The 14,735-nt window shown below is 37.2% G+C and overlaps 1 protein-coding gene across 1 annotated transcript in view; it reads left to right on the forward strand.

Annotated features, from left to right (window-relative positions):
• Positions 1 to 100: 100 nt before the first annotated feature.
• Positions 101 to 14,735, forward strand: part of SPIC (Spi-C transcription factor) — a 61,902-nt gene continuing 47,267 nt past the window's right edge. Inside the window, exon 1 of the mRNA XM_068561971.1 lies at positions 101 to 196. Coding sequence (XP_068418072.1) covers positions 101 to 196 — 96 coding nt within the window. The remainder of the gene's footprint in view (positions 197 to 14,735) is intronic.

The following is a 14,735-nucleotide window of genomic DNA, read 5'->3' on the forward strand; positions in this document are numbered from 1 at the left end:
GGTTTTCCCCTGGCTCCCCTTATAATAATAGGAAGAGCCCCGCGCCACCAATGCGGAGCCAACCCACACTGAGGCCGCCTAAGAGATTTTTGGCGTCGCAATGGCCTGCAGGGTCAGCGTTAGCGTCCCTCCCTCCTTTCTTCTACCTGTACCTTCTCCGATGCTAGCTAAAGGCAGTCATTACTCTATAGGAAAGGTATGTATCTCGAGGGCAACGTCATTTTTCAAAATGCAGTCATTCCTGTTACTATTGACCTGGTTTTACAGTTCCTCCTTACTAAAAAGAAACGTTTGCGGAAACAGAAGTATAGCAGCGCGCTAGAATTAAAGATAAACATTTATAAGTCTATGGAATTTTATTCTTCAGACAAGCATTTGGAATTGACCTCTCCTCTTTCAAGTCTTTGCTCAAATGTTATTAATATTTAAAATTGCAACCTACTCTACATCCCCCTTATCCTGATTTTTTAGTAGAAGTTACCACTAAACATAATTTACTTACTTATTATGCTTATTGATTGTTTACTACCTCTCATAGAATGTAACATCTATGAATGCAAGTATTTTTGTTTATTTTGTTCACTGTTTTGTTCTTGTACTTGGGCACTAAACAAATCTTTGAGAGAATGTGTTGAATTATACAATACGTTTTAAAGACCAATAACATAAACATTAGTTAACTTAAACATATATTATGCAATATTATTAAACTTGTTTCCTAAACTAGGCATATCTGAACCATCTGTCCTTATTTGATAGGAGAGGCCAAGCTCTCTTCTTCAAGAAAGTTGTTATATTTGAAGAGAAACCACCAGATGGTGGTATTGCTTCAGGCTAATTCTCAGCAGAATGAGATCAGTTCTAATTGATTAAAAGTGGAGTAGACAATTTAATCCTTTTCAAATCTTACAGTCCAGTAGTAATTTATTAAATTTTAAAACGTGAATGTTTAAATGCAGTCCAAGCAAGTAAAACAATTTCAAAATTCTTTTGACTATAAAGCCACAATACGATCAAATAAGTTTAAAATTTTAAAGCTGGAAGGAACCTCAATTCCAAACATCTCAAGTGCACATGAAGAAGTAGAAACAAGCTAAGTGATAGAGCCAGGACAGCAACTCTGACCATCTGACTTCCAGGCCTGGAGTAACTGCATTATGATGCCTTCTGTAACTGAGCGGTGATCTATACATTTGGTAAATTGATTTGCAAACACATGACCATACTGTAGTTTCCTAAGTTAGAAACTTAAACATTTCTGTGCGTTACATTACCAAGTGGAAGTTACTTTCTTTTGCTCAGATTTTATTCCATGAAGCAGAAACCTATGAAATATAATAAGTATAAATATATAAGTATAATAAATATAAGCTTCAGAAGGACTTAATGCTGTGTATTTATAATTGTCTTTTAAACTAAGGAATGTTTTGAAATCATAACTAGGTGTGTGATTTTTTTTTTATACATCTTTATTGGAGTATAATTGCTTTACAATGTTGTTTTAGTTTCTGCTGTACGACAAAGTGAATCAGCCATATGCATACATATATCCCCATATCCCCTCCCTCTTGAGCCTCCCTCCCACCCTCCCTATCCCACCCCTCTAGGTGGACACAGAGCACCGAGCTGATCTCCCTGTGCTATGCGGCTGCTTCCCACTAGCTATCTATTTTACAGTTGGTAGTGTATATATGTCACTGCCACTCTCTCACTACGAGGTGTGTGATTTTCACAAATTATGTATTGTATTTCAAATGTTTCCGTTCAATAACATGTACTTTGTTGTCAAAGAATTTCTCTTTAGACTAAGGGGTCTTTTTTTAATTGAGAAATAATTCACATACAATAATATCATTTTTAAGTGTACAATTCAGTGGTTTTTAGTATATCCACAAGGTTTGCAACAGTCACCACTGTCTAATTCCAGAATGTTTTCATCACCCCAAACAGAAACTCTATACCCATTAAACAATAACTCCCTACTGCTCCCCTCCTAGCTGCTGCTAACCTTTCTGTAGCTATGAATTTGCCTATTTTAGATATTTCATGTAAGTGAAATCATACACTATTTGTCCTTTGTGTCTAGCTTATTTAACTTACCATAATGTTTTCAAGGTTAATCCATGTTGTGGCATGTATGAAATACTTCATTCCTTTTTACTGCTAAGTAATATTCTGTTGTATGGATATACCATGTTTTGTTTATCCATTCATCAGTTGATGGATATTTGAGTTCCCATTTTTTGGCTATTTGAATAATGATGCTACAAACATTTGTGTACACGTTTTTGTGGAAATACATGTCTTCAGTTCTCTTAGTTATGTACCTAGGAGTGGAATCGCTGGGTCATACGGTATCTCCACAACTAGAGAAAGCCCGCATGCAGCAACGGAGACTCAACGCAGCCAAAATTAAAATAAATAAATAAATAGATAAATTTATTTTAAAAAAAAAGATTGTCTTGGCTATTCTGGATCCCTTGCATTTCCATATTGAATTTTAGGATCAGCTTGTTTGTTTATGCAAAGAAAGGCAGTTGGAATTTTGATAAGGATTGCACTGACTCCACAGATTAATTTGAGGAGTATTGCCATTGTAATAGTGAGTCTTCCCCATTCATGAATGTGGGGTGTTTTTCCATTTATTACGGTCATCTTTACTTGTTTTTAACAACATTTTGTAGTTTTCAGTGTACAGGTCTTGTACGTTTGGTTAAACTAATTCCTGAATATTTTGAGCTTTTTTGAGACTAAGGGTTCTTAACCCTTAGTCAGCACTTCCATCATATTCTCGTTTGATAATACAATTTCAGAATTTCAAAATATTCTTTTGAGAGAATAGTTAACAATGAACACCCACGTACCTAACACCCATCTGTAATAATCATCAGTTTATGGCCATACTTCATAGCCACTCTTGTTTCATAATTATCCCTACCATTTGCACCCACTCACTAAATTCTTTGTAATCAGGTGCCCACACTTGGACCAGTCACCTGTGGCTAGGGGAACAGTGCCCACTGGAGGATCATATTTGCTTTCATATGCACCATATGCATGAATAAGGGTGCAGGAAGGGGGAAGTAATAGTAGCTGGACACACTAGGTATTCACAGTTATTTTCTAATACCAGTATTTGTCCCCTTGGGGTGGATGTGGCTGGCATTAAGTACAGTATTAATGGCTCTTCCTAAACTATGTCTTGCTATGATTGTCTTCTGCCCCAGAGAGCTGAGGAAGCAGGACCTCATTCACTAGGGAGGACGTAACACACGCCACAGTAGCCTAATGTCTATTGTCTCAGATCTTTTGTAGACCACCCTCTTGACCAACCCAACCCCTTCCTCCCACCTTCCTCTTTTTCCTGAGGGCAAGACTGGCTTGTCTCTCTATCGAAGTTATTATACCAGAAGTGAGAGTTTCTCTCTCATTGCTTTATTTCCTCTGAAATCTCATTATAGAAAGGTGGGGGCATTTCTTATTTTGAAATTCTTGCCAGCTGGAGAAACCTGGGATAAGGAACCGTTTTATTTTCTAACCCAGGAAGCCTGGGCTCTCTGTATCTCCTCCAAATTCTTCTTACAAACTGAACAGTTCTCTAGTGTCTTCCTCTCTTCCCATAGCTTATACTCAGCTCTAAGAAGCCAAGTGACACTCTCAATATTCTGCCTGGAAATATCTCAGCTAGCTAGGCAAGTTCATTCAGTATGTTATCTATATTTCAAGTTACTACAGGCAACATTTTTATCCACTGTTCCACAACTGTTTACCCTAAAAGATTTTTGCCAGTCCTTCAGCTCTCACTAACAGCCTCTTCATTTTCCCAGCCTCCACCCACAGTATGGTTCCAAAGTCAATGCCATGTATTTTAAATTTCTATGTACCCCATCTCTAGTACCAATTTCTACATGTCAGTTGTTTATTGCCATGTAACAGACTGCTTCAAAATGTAGGAACTTAAACCAGCAGTAATTATTATTGATCACAATCATATGGATTGGCCAGGCAGTTCTTTTTCTGATCTTGCTGGAGGTTATTCACACAGCTATATTCAGCTGGTACATTGGCTGACTTGGTTGGCCTCTCTCTCCATGTGGTCTTTCATCCTCACAAAAGCTAGACTGATCTTGACATGGCTATGGCAGTGCCATACTCCTAGGTATAGACGTAACAGAAATGCATGCACATGTGCACCAAGAGACATGTATAAAAATATTTACATAGCATTATTCATAAAAATTAAAAAATGTAAACAACCCAAATATCTGTCAATAGTAGAATGGATTCATAAATTGCAGTGTATTTACATGATGGACATCTATATAACAAGGCAAATGAAAGAACTACAGTTGTATACTGGAGAAATATCATAAACACATTATTGAACAAAAGAAGCAGATACCAAAGAAAGCATACTATGTATGATTCTGTGCATATAAGTGCAAAATCAGGCAAAACTGAACTATAATGTTAATTTTTGGAAAGGAGAAAGTGGGTAGGAGGAAGCATGAGAAAAGTTTCTGTAATGTTCTGATATTCTGTTTCTTGACCTGACTTGTTTGCTTCTTTGATAATTCATTGAATAGTACATTTATATTTTGTGTGTTTTTCTGTCTATGTGTTATGTTTTTAAAAACATTTGAAGAAACCACATTAGGATGACATTTCCACCTAACTGGTAAATTTTTTAAGAAGTGGCACGTGGGAAAATAGTCACTCTCATCCACTGTGCAGTCTTTTGAATGACCATTAGGCAGCATCTACATACAAAATTTTAAATGCACGTACCCCTGACAAAAATTTCGCTTACAGGAATTGATATAGATATGCTTGCACATTTACACAGCCGCATTTGTATTATGCTATGCATATGCATGAAATTCTGAACGTTTGTACAAGAAACCCTTAGGAATGGTTACTCTGGAGAGTAGACTGCAGATCTGAAGTGCAGGGAGACACTTTTTCTTGTATACCGTTTGTACTGTTTGAATTTTATACCATGTGCATGGATTACTCCTTTAATAAAAGTAAACTAGTTGGCTTTTTTTGCTTATCTGTTTCTACTTACCCAAGGTCATCTGGTTAAAAGTGACAGAGCCTGGATTTGAGCCCTAGTCTAACACCAAAGCCCATATACCATCAACCATAACAATGAATTTTCTCTTGTGGAGTCTCTGTTTTCTCTCCTAGAAAGTGAATGTATTTGTCTAGATTGCAAGGGTCTCTTTGGAGACCAACATGGAAGCTCTGTTATATAAACTGAGCCAACACCGCAGATATGTAGGAGAGATCTACCACTGAGTAATGGCATCCGTGCCCAGGTATCACCCCTGGACACTCCATCCACCAAGTCTACCACAGCAAGATACATTCAGTCCCTACCAGATGAGAGATAATGCCACACATGGATATGCCAGATAGAGGAGCTTACGGAAGCTGGTAGTTTGAATAGTCAGTAAATCTTGCCAGGAGCTGGGGGAGAGCAAGAGCGTAATAGGTAAATATAGCACAAAATCTACATGTTAAAATTAAATTACACAATTAACTTTTGAGGAATTTAAACCACTCAGCTATGGATTGACTATAATAACCATTTATACAGTTGTTCAAATTTTGTATGATACAAGATAGCTGTGGTTTTTGAAGTTAACCAATACATTTATTTATTTATTTACTTATGTCTGCGTTGGGTCTTCGTTGTTGTGCACAGGCTTTCTCTGGCTGTGGCAAGTGGGGGCTACTCTTCGTTGAGGTGCGCGGGCTTCTCGTTGCGGTGGCTTCTCATTGCGGAGCACGGGCCCTAGGCACACAGGCTTCAGTAGTTGTGGCTCGCGGGCTCTAGAGCGCAGGCTCAGTAGTTGTGGCGCATGGGCTTAGTTGCTCCGCGGCATGTGGGACCTTCCTGGACCAGGGCTCGAACCCGTGTCCCCTGCATTGGCAGGTGGATTCTTAACCACTGCGCCACCAGGGAGGTCCCAGCCAATACATTTAAAAAATGAACACACAGACACAATGGACTAGAGTAGGACTTTGAAAATGGAATTAAAAAAAAAAAAAAACTTGGTTATTGTCATTTTTTGCTGTTACTGTTGCACTAACAGGAAAAGGAAATAAAGTCATATTAGTGAACATAATAGTCATGATTGAGATCACTAAACTTGCTTGTGTTGTTTGCAGCTAAGAAAGCAAAGGTTTGGAGCTTTATTTAAAAATAAACAAAATGTAATTAACCATCAACGGACAACTTTAAGCTGCACAATCAATCCTGTTTACTTTCCAGTGATTCAGATGGGTTGTTAGGAGGAGAAAGCATCTGATAATCATTGCTTCAGCTCTGCTTTTCTCTTAAGCTCCAGTCCTGAACCTCCTCCTCCTTACTGGAGGGTTCTCTATGAACATGCATTCAAGATCCACATATCTAAAATTGAACATATCTCTCCCCCAACTAAAAAGTAAAACAAACAAAACCCCCCAAATATGGTTCACTCTCTCACCTTCCCTATTTCTCTGCTCAGTGATCCAAATTCTACCTTACCTTACCACTTACGGGTTAATGCAGACTTGCTTCTTTCTCTGGCCTTCCATTGAATTCACAGTGACCAAACCCTATTTATTCTTCCTTTACTTCCTACTCTTAGATGGTAGCCACTTAACTGATCCATCTCTGCTTCTCCCCAACCCCAAATACCCTTGAACACCACCATTTTGCATGTACTAAATATTCAGTAAATGTTAACAGAATAAATCATGTTTATTTCTCAGTTATAATGCTTTAAAACTCATTTGCACAAAGATATTTATAATTGTTGGTTACTTACTTTTCTATAAGATTGTGAGCTCCTTAAGGGCAGGGCTTAAGGAGGGCTTATATTTCTCTGTATCCCCAGTGCTACCACAATGGAGTTCAATAAATGTTTATTGAATTCATGAGTGGATGAGGCCTGAGCTACTTAACTCAGCAGTCAAATACTTCCACAATCATATCCACCTAACTACCTCTCTCCAGATTAGGCAAACATTGTGGAATTGGGGGGAAAACTCACTGTTTCCAGGAATGTCTAGATTTTGGTTCTAGAGTGAAGTTTGCATTTTCATCAGGGAAGACATCCAATCTTCAAAGCACCCAAAGACCTTGAATATGTGGAATTAGTTTCTGGTTCTGCATATCTACAAGTTCCCAGGGGATGCTCATGCTACTTGTCCGTAGACCCCTTCAGTAATTAAAGAGTTCTCTGCTCTGTGACCTATTTCTTCAATATTATCTTCAGGACATGCCTTCTGCCTGACTAATACTATAACGTTTTATATATCGCTTCTCCTCCCTGGGATGTTTTCTCCATTTATGTCCCCCTATTCGAATCCAACCCATCTTTTCAGGCTCTTCCTCCCGGGCAAAGCCTTCCCTGGCTATTCTAGTGCTCCTACTGCAGAATTTTTTTTTTTACTCTATTAAAGTATCCACTGTTGGTGCTTAGAGTTTGACCCATCTACAATTATTGGTTATCATTGTGTATATGCAAGTACCCAGTTATATACTTCTTTTTCCTTCCTGTGAGGCTTAGCACAATAGTAAATACTCAATAAATTGTTGTTGAATAAATGAATGACTCACTTCAGCATTATTATTCCAAAGAGAAATCAAATGCTTTACTGTTCTATACTGTCGTTTTGCAGAACATGGAGGAAAGAGGCAATATGGAATTTCTCCAGTCTACTCAAATGAGGCAGTCCAATCTAAACAATCTATTCAAAAATTAATGATATTAAAATACCTAAAATTAGTTTATATTAAAATTCAAAATTTTCTCTTCAGTATCTGAAACAATGAAATTTGCTAGTGCTGTTTCTGTCCCAACTTCCAAAACCAAAAACAAATAATATAGTTTTCATGAGAACTTTGGCATTATAGAGAATAAAAGGTTGGTCCTATAGCATATGAATTGGTATTATAGTGAGATTTCAATAGCCTGGTTAAACAACACGCTTTATACCAAATACCATGTTGCATATCAAATATTGAAGTGACCTCCCTGCCTGGTGAAAAACAAAGAATCTTTATTATTGATATAGAGAAGTTGTTTTAAATTTTAAAGTTAAAATAAGGAAGTTCTTTGAATATTGCCTAACTCACTATTGTGGGAAAAAAGAAGTATTCCAGAACATACCACCCTATTTTGCATTTCTATTGAACAGTTTTTTATTTTTTTTACCAACTTGCAATATTTGCTTTATAAAATAAACTCTAACTCAAATATCAATTTATCATTTTGACAAGAGAAAAGAGCTATATTGTATATTATCAAATTCCTGACCAGGTAGATGTTTCGGTTGTAAATTTAAACTATAAAATCTCTTGGTAAACTATGAAACACCAGCTCCACAAATGTAAAGCATTTTAATCGTTATTATACATAAGGTATAACATTTCTGCAAAATGCTGGAAAATATGAGATAAATGAGTACACCTATTAAAAGTACCGTATCAATTGAATGGGAGACATAAAGTAAAATGAATCTTATTCTTAGTAAATTTTAGTAATTTAAATCTGTTTCTTTTATTTACACTCCGAAGGATTTTCATTCTTAATTTAGTTTAGCCACCTCTGATGGAAACTTCTGTTCACAAAATGAATTAACAAAGTGAAATTCTCAGAATACAGACATTAATACTGATTTTTAATTATCTTTTATTTTATTTAGCTCTCTAGCTTCTGATAAAATATTTATGGAGGAGGTTATTTTTAGTTCAGGCTTTGCAAAGCTCTCTTGTCACCTCGCAATCTGAGTTCATCAGAATGGAGCAACGGAGGATATAGACTCAGTAGAGACCAGAAGGGCTAAGCAAGCATGACATTTTTGTAGAATTGTTAGATCTGGAAGAAACTCGGTGATCATCTGGGCCAGTCTCCCTGTTTTGCAAGTAGGGGCAATATGGCCCTGAGGTCACCCAGCTCATTAGTTATAGAGTCAGGCTTAAATTATTCTCTTTCTCTTCAGTCCATGGTTCTTTCCACCTCGTTAAGTGACACGTGGGGAAACTAAGAACAGTAAGAGCATCCAGAAAGACAAGTAGATAACATAGGTAACACAGTCTCTTCTAAACTGACTGGGAAACTCTGCCATTTTATCCACACCCCATTCAACTCTCAAAGGTCTGCCATCATTGAGAGACCTAAACTTCAACCAGTGATTGGAAATTACTAGATTGTTAATTACACAAACGGAACGTCTCTAAATGTGTTTCATTATCCATATTTGTCACTGGCTGTCCACGTTTTTCAAAAAGGAAAACAAATATTGGCTTCCCACAAATCCTCACTGTTGTGTGCCCTTTATTTTCATCATATGCATTTTCTAATAATATTTATCAAGTGCTTACCATGGGCCAGCCAGTATGGTAATCGCTTCCACTGCGCTACTTCATTCACTCTTCATAAATAACCCTAAAAAGTAGATACTATTATTCTCCCACATTTTAAAGGCAATGAAATTGAAGCTTAGACAGGTTAAGTTACCCAAGACATTTAGCTAGTAAGTGGCAGAGCTAAGATTGGATCCCAAGCTGTTTGACATCAGAACCAGACCTCTTAAGCACTATTGCTGTGTTCTGCTTCTGGGAAAGAAAACAGCCTACCCAAAATAAGGAACTTCCTTATTTATATATATATATATATATATTTCATATATATATGAAAATATTTCTCATATATATGATATATATATATTTCATATATATATCATATATATGAAAATATTTCTCATATATATGAAAACTGAAAATATTTACATATTTTCTGAATGGTATGTCCTTTTCCTTTCCTTTTATTTGGGATAGATAGTAATAGTCAATATGAGAAAGTTTAGACTAAGTCATTTTCAATTTAAATTTTATTTTTTGCAATACATAGTTTTTAAAAGTTACATATATGTGATATGTAATAACATACATATGTAGACATGTCCAAAAAAAGAAATTCAAATAATACAAAAGAGTAAATAATGAAAAGTCTCTCTTGCCCCAGATTTCCACACCCAGAGTCACCTTCTCAGAATCACTATAAATGGTCTTTTGTATCCTTCCAATGTCTTCCATGCATATATATGTATAATTCCTTTATTATCAATGGAAGCATAATATTTACATTGTTCTGTATCTTTTTACAATTAACAATAATATATCTTAGCGAATATTCTATATCAATACACATAGATTTACCTCATTCTTTTTAACATTGGCAAAATGTTCTGCTGGGGAGGCATGGGGGAAGAAAGTGAAATGAAAAGGTGGAAATTTATTAACACTAATAAAGAGCGTTTCTTAGGTTCTGTCTTCTAGATGTGACTAGAAGATCCTTAGCCCCCCTACAAAGCCCACAGATATGTCATCTCAGCCTCCAAGTAATGGGGACAGATACAGGTGGACGTTTTGGTGCCATCACACAGGGAGGTTCACACTGTGCTAGTGTAAGCAGCTTTTGGCAGGAAGAGATGCAGGAGGCCGTTTCGTGTTGTCACTAACCTTAAACCAGGCACCCTATGCTCTACTCATCTCCAGCCCTAGCACACCTTTCAGATCTTTCAACCACACAATACCTTGCTTAATCTGTTGATTCTTTCTGTAGATCAAAGAAGTAGAAATGAAGAACAAGTGATTAACAGATGACCAGATCTCTTCCCTAGCTCCCCCTTCAGTAACCTCATAAACAAACTGTGTGAACAAGATAGCATCTAAAGAAAAATCACAAGTCGACAAGCCTGCACACAGTGGGGGATGGCGACAACTCTGACCCCCTATCTCAATGATTAACTGAGATTACTTCCCTTTTTCCCTTTAAAAACTTTCATGGCTGAGCAGAATCTTTGGAAATGGCTTTTGGGGAACACTGAGTCCACCATCTCTCCAGATTGCCAGCATTCTGATTAAAAGCAACTTTCCTTTCTACCTACATTTGTCTCTCTCTCTGTGTATTGATTTTTGAGCAGCGAGCAGCCGGACCTGATTCGGTAACACTATCACTGCACTACAGAGAACAACAGGACATTCCTTCCCCTACCGTGTCCTACTAAAACTTTTGTGTCAAAACAGCTTGTCCAGTTCTTGGTTTTGACGCGATGCACAAGTTCTTCAAATCTGAGTGATAAACAACACACAGCACTCAAAATTGGCTCTCTCCTCCAGTAACTAATTCCCTTGGAATAAGAGCCTTTTTAGGAAGCTCCTGAGTCTTTCATGCAAACTGGTAGACCCTCTCCAGCTAAAGTCCAAATATTCCCAGTTGGGTCTCCTCCATTTAATGACACTCTATTCATTGGCTCAAGATGAGTCATCCCACCCCCTCCCTACCTCCCATCCCCTAAGCACACATGATGAGGCACTGCTATAGAGTCCCCTTAACCTCATGTGAACCCTATTGGTATGCATGGAAAAAAGGGGGTTTTATTAATGGACATCAAAATTGATGTTATTGTTCTCCTTTACAGCTGAGGAAAGTGAGGTTAAGTACCACAGATGGAAAGAAGCGGGTCTGGGGTATTCAAACAGGGCACTGATATTAATTGATATTAAAGTCTTCTGTCCCTCCAACTCAAAATATACTTCTCAAATGAAAATGAATTCACTTTGCCAAGTACTAAAATGTATCTTAAGGCTGTTACCTGGCCAATTACTATTATTAAAAATAATACACTAAATAGTTTCCATTATTACACTATTTATTTTTAATTTATTTTTTTTCTTTTAGTGACGTATACATGCTGTACAATATTATATAAGTTACAGGTGTACAATATAGTGATTCACAATTTTTAAAGGTTATACTCCATTTATAATTATAAAATATTGGCTATATTTCCCGTGTTGTACAATATATCCTTGTAGCTTATTTTATACCTAATAGTTTGTATCTCTTAAGCCCCTACCCCTGTGTTGCCCCTCCCCTCTTCCCTCTCCCCGCTGGAAACCACTACTTTGTTCTCTATATCTGTGAGTCTGCTTCTTTTTTGTTATATTCACTAGTTTATTGTATTTTTTAGATTCCACATATAAGTGATATAAGTGATACAGTATTTCTCTTTCTCTGTCTGACTTATTTCACTTAGCATAATGCCCTCCAATCCAACCATGTTGCTGCAAGTGACAAAATTCCATCTTTTTTTATGGCTGAGTAGTATTCCATTGTATTTATGTATACCACAGCTTTTTTTTTTTTAACATCTTTATTGGAGTATAATTGCTTTACAATGGTGTGTTAGTTTCTGCTTTATAACAAAGTGAATCAGTTATACATACACATATGTTCCCATATCTCTTCCCTCTTGCATCTCCCTCCCTCCCACCCTCCCTATCCCACCCCTCTAGGTGGACACAGAGCACCGAGCTGATCTCCCTGTGCTATGCGGCTGCTTCCCACTAGCTATCTATTTTACAGTTGGTAGTGTATATATGTCACTGCCACTCTCTCACTACGAGGTGTGTGATTTTCACAAATTATGTATTGTATTTCAAATGTTTCCGTTCAATAACATGTACTTTGTTGTCAAAGAATTTCTCTTTAGACTAAGGGGTCTTTTTTTAATTGAGAAATAATTCACATACAATAATATCATTTTTAAGTGTACAATTCAGTGGTTTTTAGTATATCCACAAGGTTTGCAACAGTCACCACTGTCTAATTCCAGAATGTTTTCATCACCCCAAACAGAAACTCTATACCCATTAAACAATAACTCCCTACTGCTCCCCTCCTAGCTGCTGCTAACCTTTCTGTAGCTATGAATTTGCCTATTTTAGATATTTCATGTAAGTGAAATCATACACTATTTGTCCTTTGTGTCTAGCTTATTTAACTTACCATAATGTTTTCAAGGTTAATCCATGTTGTGGCATGTATGAAATACTTCATTCCTTTTTACTGCTAAGTAATATTCTGTTGTATGGATATACCATGTTTTGTTTATCCATTCATCAGTTGATGGATATTTGAGTTCCCATTTTTTGGCTATTTGAATAATGATGCTACAAACATTTGTGTACACGTTTTTGTGGAAATACATGTCTTCAGTTCTCTTAGTTATGTACCTAGGAGTGGAATCGCTGGGTCATACGGTATCTCCACAACTAGAGAAAGCCCGCATGCAGCAACGGAGACTCAACGCAGCCAAAATTAAAATAAATAAATAAATAGATAAATTTATTTTAAAAAAAAAGATTGTCTTGGCTATTCTGGATCCCTTGCATTTCCATATTGAATTTTAGGATCAGCTTGTTTGTTTATGCAAAGAAAGGCAGTTGGAATTTTGATAAGGATTGCACTGACTCCACAGATTAATTTGAGGAGTATTGCCATTGTAATAGTGAGTCTTCCCCATTCATGAATGTGGGGTGTTTTTCCATTTATTACGGTCATCTTTACTTGTTTTTAACAACATTTTGTAGTTTTCAGTGTACAGGTCTTGTACGTTTGGTTAAACTAATTCCTGAATATTTTGAGCTTTTTTGAGACTAAGGGTTCTTAACCCTTAGTCAGCACTTCCATCATATTCTCGTTTGATAATACAATTTCAGAATTTCAAAATATTCTTTTGAGAGAATAGTTAACAATGAACACCCACGTACCTAACACCCATCTGTAATAATCATCAGTTTATGGCCATACTTCATAGCCACTCTTGTTTCATAATTATCCCTACCATTTGCACCCACTCACTAAATTCTTTGTAATCAGGTGCCCACACTTGGACCAGTCACCTGTGGCTAGGGGAACAGTGCCCACTGGAGGATCATATTTGCTTTCATATGCACCATATGCATGAATAAGGGTGCAGGAAGGGGGAAGTAATAGTAGCTGGACACACTAGGTATTCACAGTTATTTTCTAATACCAGTATTTGTCCCCTTGGGGTGGATGTGGCTGGCATTAAGTACAGTATTAATGGCTCTTCCTAAACTATGTCTTGCTATGATTGTCTTCTGCCCCAGAGAGCTGAGGAAGCAGGACCTCATTCACTAGGGAGGACGTAACACACGCCACAGTAGCCTAATGTCTATTGTCTCAGATCTTTTGTAGACCACCCTCTTGACCAACCCAACCCCTTCCTCCCACCTTCCTCTTTTTCCTGAGGGCAAGACTGGCTTGTCTCTCTATCGAAGTTATTATACCAGAAGTGAGAGTTTCTCTCTCATTGCTTTATTTCCTCTGAAATCTCATTATAGAAAGGTGGGGGCATTTCTTATTTTGAAATTCTTGCCAGCTGGAGAAACCTGGGATAAGGAACCGTTTTATTTTCTAACCCAGGAAGCCTGGGCTCTCTGTATCTCCTCCAAATTCTTCTTACAAACTGAACAGTTCTCTAGTGTCTTCCTCTCTTCCCATAGCTTATACTCAGCTCTAAGAAGCCAAGTGACACTCTCAATATTCTGCCTGGAAATATCTCAGCTAGCTAGGCAAGTTCATTCAGTATGTTATCTATATTTCAAGTTACTACAGGCAACATTTTTATCCACTGTTCCACAACTGTTTACCCTAAAAGATTTTTGCCAGTCCTTCAGCTCTCACTAACAGCCTCTTCATTTTCCCAGCCTCCACCCACAGTATGGTTCCAAAGTCAATGCCATGTATTTTAAATTTCTATGTACCCCATCTCTAGTACCAATTTCTACATGTCAGTTGTTTATTGCCATGTAACAGACTGCTTCAAAATGTAGGAACTTAAACCAGCAGTAATTATTATTGATC

The sequence above is a fragment of the Eschrichtius robustus genome, chromosome 13 (genome assembly GCF_028021215.1).
Source record: "Eschrichtius robustus isolate mEscRob2 chromosome 13, mEscRob2.pri, whole genome shotgun sequence".
NCBI lineage: Eukaryota > Metazoa > Chordata > Mammalia > Artiodactyla > Eschrichtiidae > Eschrichtius > Eschrichtius robustus.